The sequence below is a fragment of the Crocodylus siamensis genome, chromosome 9 (genome assembly GCF_052110815.1).
Source record: "Crocodylus siamensis isolate JL-2025a chromosome 9, ASM5211081v1, whole genome shotgun sequence".
In the NCBI taxonomy this organism is placed as follows: Eukaryota; Metazoa; Chordata; order Crocodylia; family Crocodylidae; genus Crocodylus; species Crocodylus siamensis.
The window spans coordinates 71,040,977-71,055,948 of NC_143403.1; the positions used below are offsets into that span (position 1 = coordinate 71,040,977).

At 59.4% G+C, this 14,972-nt stretch overlaps 1 protein-coding gene across 5 annotated transcripts in view; it reads right to left on the minus strand.

Moving 5' to 3' along the window:
• Nucleotides 1-12,600, minus strand: part of SH2B3 (SH2B adaptor protein 3) — a 57,461-nt gene extending 44,861 nt beyond the window's left edge. Inside the window, exon 1 of one of the 5 annotated variants that reach the window (XM_090063105.1) lies at nucleotides 11,371-12,600. Coding sequence is in view for 2 of the 5 variants with exons in the window: in XM_090063102.1 (XP_089919228.1) it covers nucleotides 3,685-3,807 (123 nt within the window). In the remaining 3 variants the exon portion in view is untranslated. Of the gene's footprint in view, nucleotides 1-531; nucleotides 1,338-3,684; nucleotides 4,214-4,274; nucleotides 5,369-6,729; nucleotides 6,885-11,370 lie in introns of those variants that run through there. The other 4 variants (XM_090063106.1, XM_090063104.1, XM_090063102.1 and 1 more) reach the window with 4 other exon arrangements.
• Nucleotides 12,601-14,972: the final 2,372 nt, after the last annotated feature.

Genomic DNA, 14,972 nt, shown 5'->3' on the forward strand with positions numbered 1-14,972 from the left:
TCACACAGGGGGACCGGGCTGCTGACAGCCACCACCTACAGAGCTTGGGCCTGGGGCTCAGGCTATAGCAGCTTATGCTTTTAGTGCCGGAGGTCCCCGGTTCAGCACCGCAGGCCTCTCGCATACCCCCAGGGAACCACCTGATCGGATGGGCCCCGCACGCCAATACACGTGCACGTTACACCCGAGGGCTGTAGACGTTTCCTCAAAGAGTCCCACCAGCCTGCAGACCTGGTGGCCTCCTTTTCCAAAGCCACCTTTCCCCGGAGCAGATCTGCCGGGCCGGCCGGGGGAGGCAGACCCCACCACGTGCCAGAATCCCTCCAGTCACCTTCCACCGCCCTCCAGCGCTATCACGTTCCTGCAGAGAGCTGCAGGTGCGCGACAGCCTGGAGACCCAGTGCCCCGGCTCGCTGTCCTGGGCACAGACTGATCCCGCGCAGGTCAGCCCAAGCCACCTGCGTTAGATCTGCGATCTCCCACTCGCCCCTCTGCCGTGGCAGGCTGGGCCGAGCTGGAGGACCACTGTACCTTTCGTCTGCACGGAGCATTTATCGGAGCCAGCATGCTGTACGAACAGGAAACACCCTCCTCTCGCATCAAGCTACGTATCCTGCCATTCCCAGGCTGCGCCTGGCCAGACCCCGGACCGAAGGCAGGCGGGCAGCGGCTGGCTTCTACTTCTTTGGAGGCATCCAGGAGGGTCCCTGGCTTGCCCAGAACAAGCCAGGAGATCGGGTGCTCAACGCAGCCGCGGATGCGTTCCCTCCTCGCCTGTAAGCGGGGGCGTGACGGAGCTGCGACCCATCGGGAAGTTGGACCACGATCTATGCGGGCCCACGGGACTCCCTCTGCGGCGGCGGGGAGACCGTATCGGCGCCACGCCAGCCTGGCGTTGCCCAACGTGCTCCGAATCGCCGCAGGCACTCAGGATGTCGCTTGACCTGATGGGACACGAGGCGACACAGGAAGACGGCAGCCCCGGAGCGAGAGCTGGGCGCACCGTGGATGTGCGTCAGTGTGACCGTCCGAGCCATTCACCCCCGCTCGGGCCCCCTTCTATCAGCGCTGCCAGCCTGCAAGTGACTCAGCATCCTCCGGCACGGCGCTCGCTTCCTCCCGCAGACAGCACGCGTGCTCGGCCTGCGCGATGGCAGCCGGCCGCTCCGGCGCGGAGACTCCGGATGGGCCGCCTTCCCCAACTGTCCCAGATCCGGAAAGGCCGCGCAGGATCCCAAGCCCCACGTTCACAGCTGCACCGGAGCCGCAGGGACCCCGATTCCTCGGCGGGCTACGCGGCAGGGGCGCCCAGGGTGGGGGAGCTGAGCCCCGCGGCAGAATGCGACCCGTTCTGATGTAACAGACACACGTCCCCGTCACGTGGCCTCCTGTTCCCAGACGGCCCCGGGTCCCGGAGGCAGCAGAGAGCACACCCATTTCAGAAGAGCAGGGAAAAGCCATTAGAAAAAGCTTGGTAGAGGCATCTTCCGTGCTAGAGGAAGGCATCTGGTTACAGATGATTCGCTCACAATCTGGGACAGATCTTCCACCCACCTCCATTAAGGAGCCAGCTGCATTTGCACGTGAATTGGGTGAAGGTGGTTTGCACGCCTAGGTTTCCTGCGACATGCACAAATGCAGGGTCCAGGCACACTGCTGGGTTGCTGGAAGCAGGAGGGGGAAGCCGGTGGAAATGTGTTTCAGAGTACAATGTACCTTTTTAGCCACTAGTACAGTAGGAAACACACTCCCAGCGCTTCCTCTGTTTTAAAGGTTAGCTCAGGATGTCGAGCTAGGACGTCTCATGCGAAGGCTCAGATACCAATAGCTTGGGATATGAAGGATACACGGTATCTCGCCTCTGGTGAGAACAGCACCTCAGATATCACCTGGCAGCGAGACCTCAGCATCCTGAGAGTTGTATGCATTGAGGTCAACGGGGGGAAGGGCCACAGTCCCACTAAACTGCTGCCCTGTCTCCAAGATTAGCTTCCCAGAAATGTCCACAAACCCCGCCACGGTCAGAGGACCTGCCTGTCACGATGATCTGATCCTAAACCCTAACACCAAGAGCACAGCTTCACCAGGACATTCCCACGTCCACAGACCTGACCTCCTCCTCCTGCAGACCCCATGATTTCTCCACATCTCACGGAAATAAGCTCCACTCTCCAATTACGTGCTGGAGGGAAAAGGACTTCCTGATGTCGGATGGGCTTGATTTTCCCCTCTGTTGCTTTGCTGCAGTCCAGGAAGCCGGGAGATGGCAGGCAGCTGTGGCCTGGGGCAGGACAGTCCCCCAAGAAACACAAACACATGGGTCCCGAGGCACTGAGGAAGCTCTCAGGACCAGGCAGCGAGGGATGGAAACCCTGACCTAGCGTGCAGCCGGCTGTTTGAAGCACGGCACGTAAAACCCTCCTGTGCACGTGCCCGAGAACAAGCTGGATGTATCATTGCTATTAATTCTCCGCAGGGGAGTAAAAAACGTACGCTGTAAAATACAGCATGCCCCAAAACATGCACCGGGGGTGCTTGCCCTGTTACAGGATGAACTTGACTTCCAGCAAGCACAGCTCCAGGTCACGGTGACATTTGGAGCCGCTTCCCCGGCCTCGAGGGGGGCCTGGGAGCAGAGCGCAGAGGCCTCCACCTGCCGGACAAGGGTCAAATCTGGCTGCAGACAGGGAGCCCCAAAGCCGTGAGGATCTGCCCCGGATTAGCACTGCACCAACATGCCCAGGCAACGCAGGGCTGCTCCAGGCCTGTGACCATCTCTCTCCGACTCCGCAGGCTGCTAATCATCCAAGGGGCATTCATTCGATGCTTCGACAAGGGACGTGACAACCTCTGTGAGGGAGCCAGGCCCAGAAACATGCCTCGAGAGAAAGGGGAAGTGAAGCTGTGCACTTTTTTTTTCTTCTCGACGATAGCTCAAGTTCTAGATATGAAAAAAAAAAACCCCAGCCCTGCTCTCTGTTTGTTTTGTTTCCTGAGAGATTCAGGTCTCCTCTACCACGGAAATCTGCACCGAGAGCCCAGGCGGTGGGCTTCACGTCCGCGCGAGCAGCGGGAGAATGAAAGCCGGCCTGCTCCGGCGGGGAGGGGGATTTATCCAGGTTTTACTACCACCTGGGAGAAAGCCTCTTTGGGGAGCCTTGTGAAATGCTGCCCTTTCCTCTCCCGGCTGAGAAAGCTGCTGATAAACCTTTCTGTGACATCCAGATGAGCTGACGACAAAAGGAAGATTTCACATTCCCCACGTTTCTCAAGACGCACCAAGGTGGGGTGGGGGGGGGAAGAGATTTGAGCCCACTGTTCATACTATACAAAAGCAAAGCCACCCCTCTCCCTAGGCAGGTCACGAAGCAAGGGGAGGATGCCCAGCACCACTTCCACGTTTCCCCGTGCTCACAAGGGTGTTTTTTGGGTGACTGCAGCTTCTCGCCCGGACTGCAAGCAAACCTGTTACAGGAGACTAGCAAATCTCACTCTGCCCAAATTAAAAAGACTCTACATGACTGCTGCCAGAAGTATTGATAGTATCAACATGACCACATGATCTGCTGGGCTCAAGTTCCCGCGACTGGCACCGATTCCCAGGGAAATCAATGGAGCTTTCTCCGCTCAGACGAAAGAGGCAGGAGCTCCATTATTACCCCTCTGGCCCCTTACCCCTCTTACCCCTTGCCGCGGGGCCAGCAAACAGGGCTGTCTTCGGCACCGACCCCAGGACCCGACCCGCAGACCTGGCTCAGGGCAAGCTGTCAAGGAGAGGCACGAGGGCGGTGGGATGGGACTTCCCATCCAGTGCACATCCAAAGGCGACCCACCGACTTTCAAAGCACGCCATCAAAGAAAACGTGGCGCAAACGCAGCGCCTGTCAAACAGGATCATCAAAGTTTCTGGACCCAAAGAACCAATAAGGCGTCCCTTTTTTTTCTGACTGTCCTGCCAGGATAAACTGCTTTACCGCCGCTTGCAGATCCAGCAGCCCCGAACACTGCAACCCTGAGCTAGGGCTTCTCAACTCGAAAATGAAACCAAGTCTCCTGCTTCCATCCCCGGGGCCAAAAACACAGAAAAAGCAAACGCTCCCTGTAAACAGCAAGGGCAGACCAGGTTTTCTCGTAATTCCCTTGCTTTCCGCAGAACGAAGGGCTCTTTGCAAGGCAGAGGAGGAAGCGAGGGCTTTCCGGCTGCACAGTTTCTCACTCAATGGGCTCTGTTTAAATGCTAGGACTATTTAATCCCCAGGCTAGGTCTGACTTACCTCTTGCCACGCTGGTGCGCTCGGTACCCTTGGAGTAAAGCCATCGATCCCCGGTGGGTTAACACGCGTGAAGGGGACTATTCTGAGCCCCTTGGAGGGATGGGCGGTCTGGCAGCGCGCTGGGCACAGAGGCCGGCTCACAACAACGGGGCTTTAGAGTCAGATGGAAACTGAGCCTCTTGGAGAGAATCTAATCACAGAGGGAGCAGCCAGGGAGGAGTCTACGCCTTCCTCAGGCAGGTCTGCAAGCTTAAAGGGAGCACCCGGCAGCAAGGACGTGCTGCTGTCCCCATGCCCCCCACCTCTGTCTGGATGCTGGCAGGTGGATGCTGGCCCTCCAGCAGTTGCAAGGTGTCCCCTGCCTCCTCCTTCCCTGCCCCTGAAAGGTGCATGTCACCTGGCTCCACGGGTCCTCACGCTTCCCAGGCCGCCCCGTCAGCCAGATTCAAGTCCCCTCACCGGGTCCTGCATTGCTGCAGCCTCATGCCAGGCACTCTCTGTTTCCTAGAAGGCAGGGTAGATTTGCACCTTCTAGATACACACACACACGCACATATATTTATAGCACAAGCCTTTGCGTGCTGAAGCTCACTTTGTCAGATGCTGCAACTCTGTTTCCTGCCCGGCTTCCAACTTAGGTTCCCCTGCCACAATGAACCGGCTCTTTCAAGCAGGGGAAAAAACAAACAAACAAACCGAAAAAAACCATACGCCAAATAGTTTGAAGACGGTCATGGCTTCGGAGCCTAGCTGAAGCTGGCTGGATGTGGCGCAGCGACCCCCACGAGGCAGTGCCGGAGCTCTGCAGGCTCCCAGCAGCAGCCCGCGTCAAAACCCCCTTCGCCGCTCCAGGGTTACAGGCAGCCGGATCCAGGGAGGAGAGGGGATGGGGTTACCCATGTTGCCTTCGCAGCCAAGTGTCCGGTGTCAGGTTGGATGCTCTGCGCACGCTCCTCGGAGCCGGCCCTGCAGATCCAGGCACACATCCCCCCCAACACGCACCTGTCTTGCAATCCATTATGAAAAGAGCAGCTCTGACCCAAAAAGGAGGACGGCCTGGCCTGAAACACCCCGGCGTGCCCTGCGGATTCAGGCACACATCAGGCACACCCCCCCGACACGCACCTGTCTTGCAATCCATTATGAAAAGAGCAGCTCTGACCCAAAAAGGAGGACGGCCTGGCCTGAAACACCCCGGCGTGCTCGATGCGTGGAAGCAGGGGTGCAGCGCGGAGGCCGCCTCTTCCCCCTGCCTGGGGGCACTGGGATGCTGTCTGACAAACCTTCCTCTAGATCCTGCCCGTCGGGCGCCCCGGCCCACACCAGAACCATCTTCTGGACCGGGCCCTGAGAGGTTTCGAGCCCTTAAGATGTTTTTTAAAAAAAAACCACTGGGACGTCTCCCAGCATGACTAAAAACGCTCAGACTCCTGCTCCTCCTTACAGGCTGGGATAACCAAAGCGACTCGGGTGGAGTTACTATCCATTTACGCAGGAAAAGCAACCCAAGCCGTACGCGCGCACACTTACACGACACCCTCCGGGAGCAAACGGGCCAATCCTCATCTCCATCCGACACCAGCCTAGAGGAGCGCCACCAGCGCTGCTCGCTCTGAAAGCCTGCTGGCGAGCACGTGCTGCGGACAGCGGCCGAGGGCACCCGTAGCGCGGCGGGGAGACGAGCGGAGCGCACGCGGGGCTGGGGCACGCGGGCGGCCCGTGTCCCCAGAAAGGCACATGACCGGCGAGAGCAAGGCACGTTTCCCCCCCTCCCAACACGCCTTTTCAACATGAACACGCTTCAAAGACCGGCTACAAAGACAAACATGCCAAAGCCGCCCTCGCTTAGCCAGACGTGCAAGCGGCGCGTACGGGACTTCAGTCAACAGCACGCGTGCCGACCAGCCCTTTCATGCTGGTGCGTGTCCCGGTACCGCTCGCACGAGCCCACGCACAAGCACCGGGCGAGACGGACGATCCGGTCCCGAGGGGCCAAACGCTTCATTGAATTGCAGGCCAACATCCCGGCAAGCCCTAGGTGGGCGACACCCACGGGCACGGGAGCAAGTCGGCGCGCGAGAAGGCGAGCGCCTGTGCCCTCCAGGTGAGGCCGGGACACGACCCTCCCGCGGCCGTGGGGAGGGGGCGCCCGGACCCCAGACCCACGGGCCGCTCTGCTGTCCGGGCGCGCGAGGTCTGCTCCAGGCACCGTCCCACGGACACGTGCGCGGCAGGCAACGCAACTACCGCGCATGGCGCGGGGGGTGCTCCTTCGGGGCCTCCCGGGGGGCCGGCTTCCCTGCCGCGCACACGCGCGTGCACATGCACGTACTGCCCGTCCGGCCCAGGGGCCGGGGTCCCGCTGGACCCCCGCCCGGTGACGCGCCCCCGTGCCCACGCGGAGCCCCAGCCGCGCACACGCGCGCACACGCGGCCCGGCCCGGCCCGGCCCTACCTGCGGCGGCGGCGGCGGCGGCGGCGGCGGCGCGGGGCCATGGCGCGGCGGGCCCGGGCGGCGCCTGCACCTCGCCCCGGCTCGGGCCGGGCTGGGCGGAGCTGTCCCCGCGCGTCCTCCGGGGCCGGCAGCGCCGCTCCCGCAGGCCCCGCCCGCCGCCGGCGGTCTCCTCAGGCAGCCCCTCACGCCCGGCGCGGCCTGCGCGCCGAGCCGTAGCGCGAGGCTCCGGTGGCGGGGGGAGTCCGGCCTCGCAGCCAGGCCGGCACCTGTGCGGGGAGAGGCCCCGGGCCCGCGCCGAGGCTGGGGCTGAGGCGGGCGCCGTCGCGGCCCGGTGGGCACGGGGGTCTCCACGTCCTCCGCAGGGGCTGGGGCTGGGGCTGGGCCAGCGCAGGAGCCGCGCGCTTTCCAGAGCGAGCCGGAGGTTTTCCACTCGCGCGCCGGGCCGGAGCACGCGGGGTCTTCCGGGCAGGGCCTGGCCCCTGGCCGCTGGTGCCCAGGCCGCAGACGCAGGCGCGCCCACGGGGGACGCCGAACCCCGCGAAGACCTGGCCCCTCCGCCCGTGCCGCGGCTGGATCCTGCCGGCTTCCCTTCGCCCTTTGGTAACCCGGCCCCCGGCCGCCTCTCTCAACCTCCGAGCAGGTCCAATAAAAGCTTTTCTGCGGAAAACGCTGGCTGCCTGCACACCTGGGCCTTCGCGGCGCCACCGCTCCAACCCTACTCCTCTCTTGAGGGGACGAGGCGTCCCGCGTTCAGTCCCAGACCTAACAGCACCTCGCCCTGCAACGCAGGAAAGCCTCGTCTTGCCTCCGTGCCTCAGTTTCCCCAACTACAACACTGGCTGTCAGTCACCACACGCACAGGGGGCTGCTGTGAGGTCCAGCATTGGGCTGAGGAGCCTCAGCTGCTAAGGACATGCACTGCTAATAGTCCCCACCTGAGTGCACGGAAGAGCAGACTCACTGCCCCGGGGCAATGGTGCCACTGCCTCCTTTTGAGTGTGAACGCCTCTAGACAACAGTGGGTAGGTCGGTGCTTCCAGAGCTGCACGCTTTCCCCTTTCAGATGCTCTGGGAGCTGGATGCAGCCCTGCCAGAGCCACGGGAAGAGCAGGGGAAGCTGCAGGCCAAAGAGTTGCCCACATTTCTGGTGTGTAAAGCGAGGGATGCAGTTACAGATGGACCTCAGGTGCCATCTAGCGGGCCCTTGTCGTAGGGCATCGGAGAATTGTTTTCTGTCTCAAACAAGAGCTTTCTATAGGGCATCAGCTCTTGAAAGCCTCCTCATTCATCTGCCTCTGGCCAGCCGAGGGAACACATTCACGCTCCAGCTCCGGCGGGGAGAGTGCCAAGGCACAGATGAGGACGACCCTCTTCCGGCAAGGACAAGCGGATCTGCTTCATCCTGCATTCGCCGCACGTTCTGGTCTCGCTGCAGCAAAAGAGGAGCAGGGCAGAGAGCCACAGCAGCAATGCCACGGTCGGTGCGTGGCAAGCAGCTGGCACACAGGACACCTGTGCTTCGATGCACCAGTCACCTGCGGGGAACGGTGCTCAGGGGAGTCTTTCACGTCCTGAATTGTTGTAAGAGTGAATAAGCTGCTGCAAAAATGACATCTGCACATGCTTCAGGGAGATGTGTTGGAGGTCAGAGGTAATAGCCGAGAAAGAAGAAACTTTCACCTCCCTGCCTGACCTCGGACACCTCCAGGGAAGAAGCTGGGCTCATCTGAACATCACAGAGCAGCCCTCTCGCCAAGGGGCTCTGAGGTTCCCAGGGGAATACGCTCTCACCCTCTACCTCCCCTGTGCAAAATGAAGTCTCTTGTCCATCTGGGAGAACTTTTACAGTCTTTGAATTCCCCTCAGCCTCATGAAGGGTGCGTGTACCCAAAAGCTTGCAAAGAAATAATTTTTTCGGGGGTACAAAGAGACCACCTCCGACCCAAGAGCTCTGTTTATGCACAATGCATGCTGGCATCCTCCACGTGGCTTCCAAGGAGGCTCTGCGAACCAGACGTGCCTTGCCTTGGTACCGCAGACAGACCTTTGCCACTCAAGCTACCAAGTGCCTGTTGGCCTTTGTGGAGAGCAGCTCGTATTTAGACTCGCGGCACCCCTTGCCGGGCTTACGGCATCCCTTAGAAAATGCCAGTGCTTACTTTTCACTCATTGCTTGACTGTGGAAAAATAATCAAGCAATTCTTCTGTTGCAAAGAACTCAGCAAGACCACGACAGCTCAGCACATTCTTAATGCTACAGCGTCCTATTTGAAGTCTCTGGGTTTCTCCTCTTTGCACACCTGATACTGAAGGGATCTCAGGGCCCCCAGGTTGAGAATCACCGTGCTGGAGGTGCACCTTGACAGGGGTTTGCCTTGCCATTTGCAAAACAACAGCAGAGAGCAGGTGCGCGCTGTCTGCTGCTGGCTTGGGGGGGACTCGGATCTCGTGGGAGACAATCCCAGAGACCTGGCACGATGGCAGCATCCACGAGACTCAAACCAAGCACACTGGAGTTCAGCTGAAACGAGGTCTTTGCAGCCTCTCCGCTGGCTTATTAGTAACATGACAGTGAGGAGGAGTGGGGGCAGACTCATACTGATCGTGGCCTGAGGAAGCACCTGTGAACCTCCCGAGTAAAAGAAGTGAGCCCAGCCTGCAAGGTCTCCTGGTGCTCGTTTCCTCTCCTCGGTGACTAGTGGCCATGAACTGGAAGCAGCAGCCAGAGACAGCTGGGATCCAGATGTTTCCATGAGGTGGGGGCACTGCAGAGCCCAGCTCTGAGGGGCAGCACCAGGCACTTGCACAGAAATGGAAGAACAGGAGGAAGTGCCGTGCCATGCAGGAGACCCGGCTTTCTAGTCCCCGCTAGGCCAGAAGCAGAAGGGAAAGACGGAGGTGTGTTCCTGCCTCTCGCTCCTGCTGACAGCTGAGCTGGACGCCCCGGGTAGCAGTCGGGCTCCATCTGTAGCCTGCAGCAAATCTCCTGCTGACTTTGGGGGGCCGGGGACAGCGGGTGGGCAGCCAGGCCCTTGCAGGCCAGTGAGCATGTTACCAGCCCACCCCTCTCCTCTAGCTCACTCTCCCAGCCGCTTGTCAGGAGGTGGAGGCTAGCAGCTATTACCGGACACCACCGAAAGCCTCAGAGCATTGTTATTTATAGCCCGCAGGCTCTTCCAGTCCAGCTGTGCTGCGGTGCGTGCTGCACACACCCAGGCCAGAGTCAGTGACTCAGAAGTCCCTTCTCTTCACTGAGTGTTTCAGCGCCGGTCTCTGCGTAATAAACCCACTGACTCTCCAGTCATCCAGCAAAAGCAGGAAGTCCTGACCTCACATGCTCCGAGTAATGTTTAAGCAGCCTGCCCGAACCGCCACCCCTGACTGCCGAGCCTGCCTTTCCTAACACGTGTCCCTGGCATCATGAGTGCCTCCCAGTCATCAGTGCATTGATCACAGCCTGGGGGGCAGGGAGATGCTGGGCCCCCTGTATTCAAAGGCTGCGCCTACGCTGCTCAGTGCTGCGGAGATACCCCAAACCTGCCGAGAGCGTCTCGTGGTAAATTAGCCGCGGCAGAGGCTGTGAATGTAGAGCTCGCTCCTTTATCTCGACATGGCGCTGCGCTGGGCAGGGTGAACACGCCTCCAGTGACTGGGCCAAGGCCATACAGAAAGCCTGTGGTACAGCTGGCATGAGAACAGTCTTCCCTGCCTTGAAACCCAGGGACTAGGGAACAAGCCCAGTTTCCCCTCCCCTGTGAATTTCGTGCTCAAAACGTGAATTTCCCAGTTTTTTAAACAATTACAATTCCCAACTTCAAAACTTGGAGTCTGACATTCCCGCTGTTAAAGCAACCCCCACCTCCTTTCCCTTCCACTTGTTCCCCAACACGGCAAAACGTGGGAATCTGAAATAGTTCGCAATTTCCATCGATATCTGGACAAGGCCCGCTTAGGCCTGCACTGGGAAGAGGTCTTGGGTGTCAACCCCCAGAGAGGATGCCGAGGGCTAAGGGATTATTGCAACAATGCCGTTTTCTCTTGGCTGCTTCAAAAGACTGTATTCAAGACGAGGCGACGCAGAGGTGGTGAGCGTAGCATGAAGCTCAGGGCACAGAGCTTACAAAATCACCTTAATAAAAATGACCTGTGCGCCCACGTCCCCAGACACAGCGTAGCTGCAGCTTCTGAGATCCACCTGTGCTGGGCTGTGATCTCATTCCCAGGGCAGATACTGATTTCAGCGGAGTCCTGTTTGATTTACACAAATCAGGTGAGGCAAGGCTCATTCGTGCCACACACGGCTGCTGCGGCTCCGTGGGGAGCCGTGAAGGAATGGCCTGAGCTAGGTCTATCCGGTTACTTGCCGAGTGTTACACCACAACACACCTCCGCATTCCCCAGCCAAAATAAGCAGCACCAGTGGAGACCAAAGTGTGCAAAAACAAGCAGGCTGGGTGCAGACTGATCTTTCCATCCCTAGATAGCTCCGTCTGGATTAGGCTGATGGGAAGCCATCAGAGCCAGAACAATAGGTCAGTCTGGACAAGAGAGGAAACCCTCTTTAATTAATCAGCCAGCCAGCCAGCGGCCCGCCCCGGGGGTTGTGTTTAATTAGTTTGCTCTTCTGGCCTGCTTACTTACCTTCGTGCTTGGCCTCTCGGCTCCCTGCTGTCCAGACGGAGGGGCGGTAGTTTAGCAAGGGGCGTTTGCGCAGGTGGCGACGAGGCGCGCGCATGGCTCCATTTCATGTTCATTTACTACGGGGAAGAAAGCGGGGTTCAAACAAAGTCTGCGGGCAAGGCTCAGCCACCCCGCCCTGTGCTGTGCTCTGCGGTTCGCTGCATGGAGACCTCGCACGCGACCCAAACTCAGTTGTGTGGGCAAAGATCTCCTGTGTACTGGTTTCAGACTGGCTTAGAGCCGCACACTCAGTCAGCTGGCACAGGGAGTGACCAATCTGATCATCCTCAAGCCCCTGCTGGAACGAAGCCCTTTGGGAAGACACCTGCTGCCATCTCACACGCTCAGACGGGCATCCGGGCAGAGGCCAAGTCCAATTTCTGCAGGTGATTCAAAACCCCCAGAAGGTAACTCCTTCTGGGATTCCTATCCCTCAGTTTGCCCTCCCTACACCTAGCCAAAGTCCCTGATATCTGCAGAGCAAGAATCGCCTTGATCCTCGCATTTTGTGCAACGCAGCTTAAAGACAGCAACACTCATTTCCACGGTGGCTTACAACTAGCATGCAGCTCCCACGCCTGGACCCGCAGACACATTTGTGACTACCTTCACGTGCACGAACCTGCCTATTGTGGTCAACGCACTTGAGGTACCTCCATTGTTCACAGCATCAGGTGCATTGCTGCGTGGTTGGGCTCCCCCCGTCACTCGTTGGGTGAGCAGTAGCTGGGTGGTTAATCGTTTTGTGCTCAGGAATACATGCAACAAGATGCACCTGTAGAAAAGGAGTCAGCTGGAAGGGAAGAACACCATGCACTTGCAATTTCACTCCTGCCTCGGGGGAATTAGAGCCGTTCTTAAACATGACTCTCCTAATGTAGTTATGCTAAAAAGCCTCTCTCAGCGAGCTGGAAAGGCTGGTATATACAGAAGAAAGCAGTTGATTTCTATCAAAACCAGATTCAGACAAAGAGCATGTGTTCAGGAGAGAAGATAAGGCAAGGGTGGTTTTACTGATCTTTAGACTTCTTTTTTCCCTCGGATAGGGGAAGCTCGTGAATGCAAAGGTGTTTGCAATGCTTAACCTGCTTTGCCCTCCAAGGAAGGCAAACGTAACACCCGGTTGTCTGCAGACGTGTTGGTTCCTCTAATTACAACATCGTACTAGGCCAACTGCACTTTTGCCCCAAATAGATCCAACTCTTGATGTCACTCATGGGATTACAGGATGTAACGTAGGCTTTCGTGTTGCATGCGTTTGCTTTTCATGTGGGGGGTAAAGGTTTAATTTGAATACACATTTTCAATTGCTAGTTCTGTTCTGGTAATAGGAATGAGAAAAAAATGACATCTTTCACAAGAGCCGCTGTGTCGGCTTGCAACGCTGGGTGATGATCTGTCAAAGGGGGGGCAGCAATCACATTTGTCAGGCTGTTGTGCAAGGCTTTTACGTGCCACCCAGCTAATGTCCCATGTAAGGAATCCGTACGCTCCCGCTTCCTGGCTCGAGGGAGCCCGTGTCTTTCAGCCAAGGACAAGTTTTTCCTCTGTGGCTGGTCATCTACACGGAGGTAGATCTAAGAGCGCTCAACATCACCCCTTCCCCTCCTTAACTGCCTGCAGGGAGGAAGCCAGGGAGAAGGGCCTTTTCTCTGCTGGCCACTGGAGTGATTCGAGACCTTCCTGGCCCATTAGACATTCTTCTCTGCTTGTCATTTCCCCTCATTTGTCCCCAAATTTGCCTTCTCGAGGTATTTAGGGTCATTCTTCCTCTTCAATAGGTCCCACGCACAAAACAGTGGGGCTTATTAAGGCCTTGTGTATCTCGTCTACTGGGCGCTGCTCACCGGTTCCTTGGAGATAAAAAAAATCTCTGTGGAGAAAAGCGGCGGGCGTTCCCCCTCTCCCGCGTGCCTTAAATTCCTCCCTCCTGATGTGGGTGCAATTTAAGTAGCCGGGACCAGCTTTTCGGATTGCACCTAGGCCCTCTGCCTGGCACTAACGAGGGCTGGGCCCAATTATCTGGGAGTGCTGTCACAAAGCCATCAAATAAAAAGAGCGCATCAAGCCACACGCACCCATGCAAACCTAGTGGCGGCTCAGCCCCCCCGCTAACGCTGGGAAACTATCACTGGAGCGCCCCGGAGCAGTAATATCGTCCCTCTTCGCGAGCAAGGAGCCCGAGGGTTTAGCAAGGACTGCACAGTTGAAGCAGGAAGAGGAAAAACCGAGGCATAAAAGCAAGCCCATTAGATGGGGCTTCTGCCCCCCCACGCTGCCCACTGCCCTCCTCCGGTGCGCCCTGCTCACAGCTGGTCGTCCAGGGTCCATGCGTCTCCAGGCTGGCCCGGCTGAAGATGCTCGGCCCTGCCAGTATCCCTCAGTCTCCTCAACACCTTGCCAGCTGCCCGGGGGCTACCGCGGAGGACTGCTCCAGGCATGGCCTGTCCTGGCTGCTGACACCTTTCTCCCCGGTCACGGCATCTCCCTGAAACCAGGGGGTCACCTCGGCATGTCACCCTCTCCCCTCACATGCCAAACTTGGCGGTGGCCTGGCGAAGCTGCCGCAAGCTGCTCCCGCCGGAGTTAACGGAGGCCCGACCTCCTGGGGCCTTTCCCCTGGCTCCCCCGCAGCGACCCCTCCGGGCTGGGACCTCGTTGGCTGCCGGAGGAGCTCCCGGTTTGCAAGGGCCTCGGGGTCTCCCGCCCATGACCTGGCGGAGACGCAGGAGATTGGGAGCCCTCAAGGAAATGGGGAGAAAAAGCAGTGATGATCAACCCCACGGCGTGGTTGGAAACCCCTCTCCAACCCTCCCCCTCGTGCTCGAGGGCCGGAGATAACCGCGTCCCCAGGGCGACGGCCTGTAACACGCGGGGATCCCGACACGGGGGCAAAGCGCTGTCCCCGCCATGCCCTCCCGGGAGAGCAGAGGAGGAAGCGAGTGCGACGGGCCCGCTGCGAGACGCTGGCCCCGATCCTGGGAACATCTAGACATGCGCTTTGCTTTGCGCACTTGGAGCGATTCCCACGGCCCGTCAGTGCCTGGCGCCTCCGGGTCATCCAGCACGAGGGCTGGAAGGGGCCTCGGGAGGGCAAATCTAGTCCGACCCCTGCTCCGAGCAGCACCAGCCCCAACTCCCTCGTCCCAGCCGAGGCTTTGTCTGCCTGGGGCTGCGACCCCTCCAAGGACAGCGACGCCACCCCTCTCCGGGCAGCCTGCTCACGTCTAGCCGAAACCTCCCTCGCTGCAACTGGCCCCCGCCACCCCGAGAACGGCCCTGCTCCCCTCCAGGCGGCCTGCGCGGCGCTTCAGCGAGGCTGGGACCGGAGACCTCTTGGCTCTCACCGTGCCAGCAGCCAACCCCCCGGGACACAGGGGGAAGGAGCCCTTCTCCAGCCCCCAAAGCAGGGGACAGCTGGAGTGGCCTCCGCCACCGCCTCCCCGTGTGCCCCTGGGCACGTCCCTTTGCCCCCTGCCCCCCACCTGCCCGGGGAGAGGAGGGGAGGCGCGGGGTGCAGCCCGGCTCCGGAGGCGGCGCTCGGGGCAGGCCAGCCCCTACTG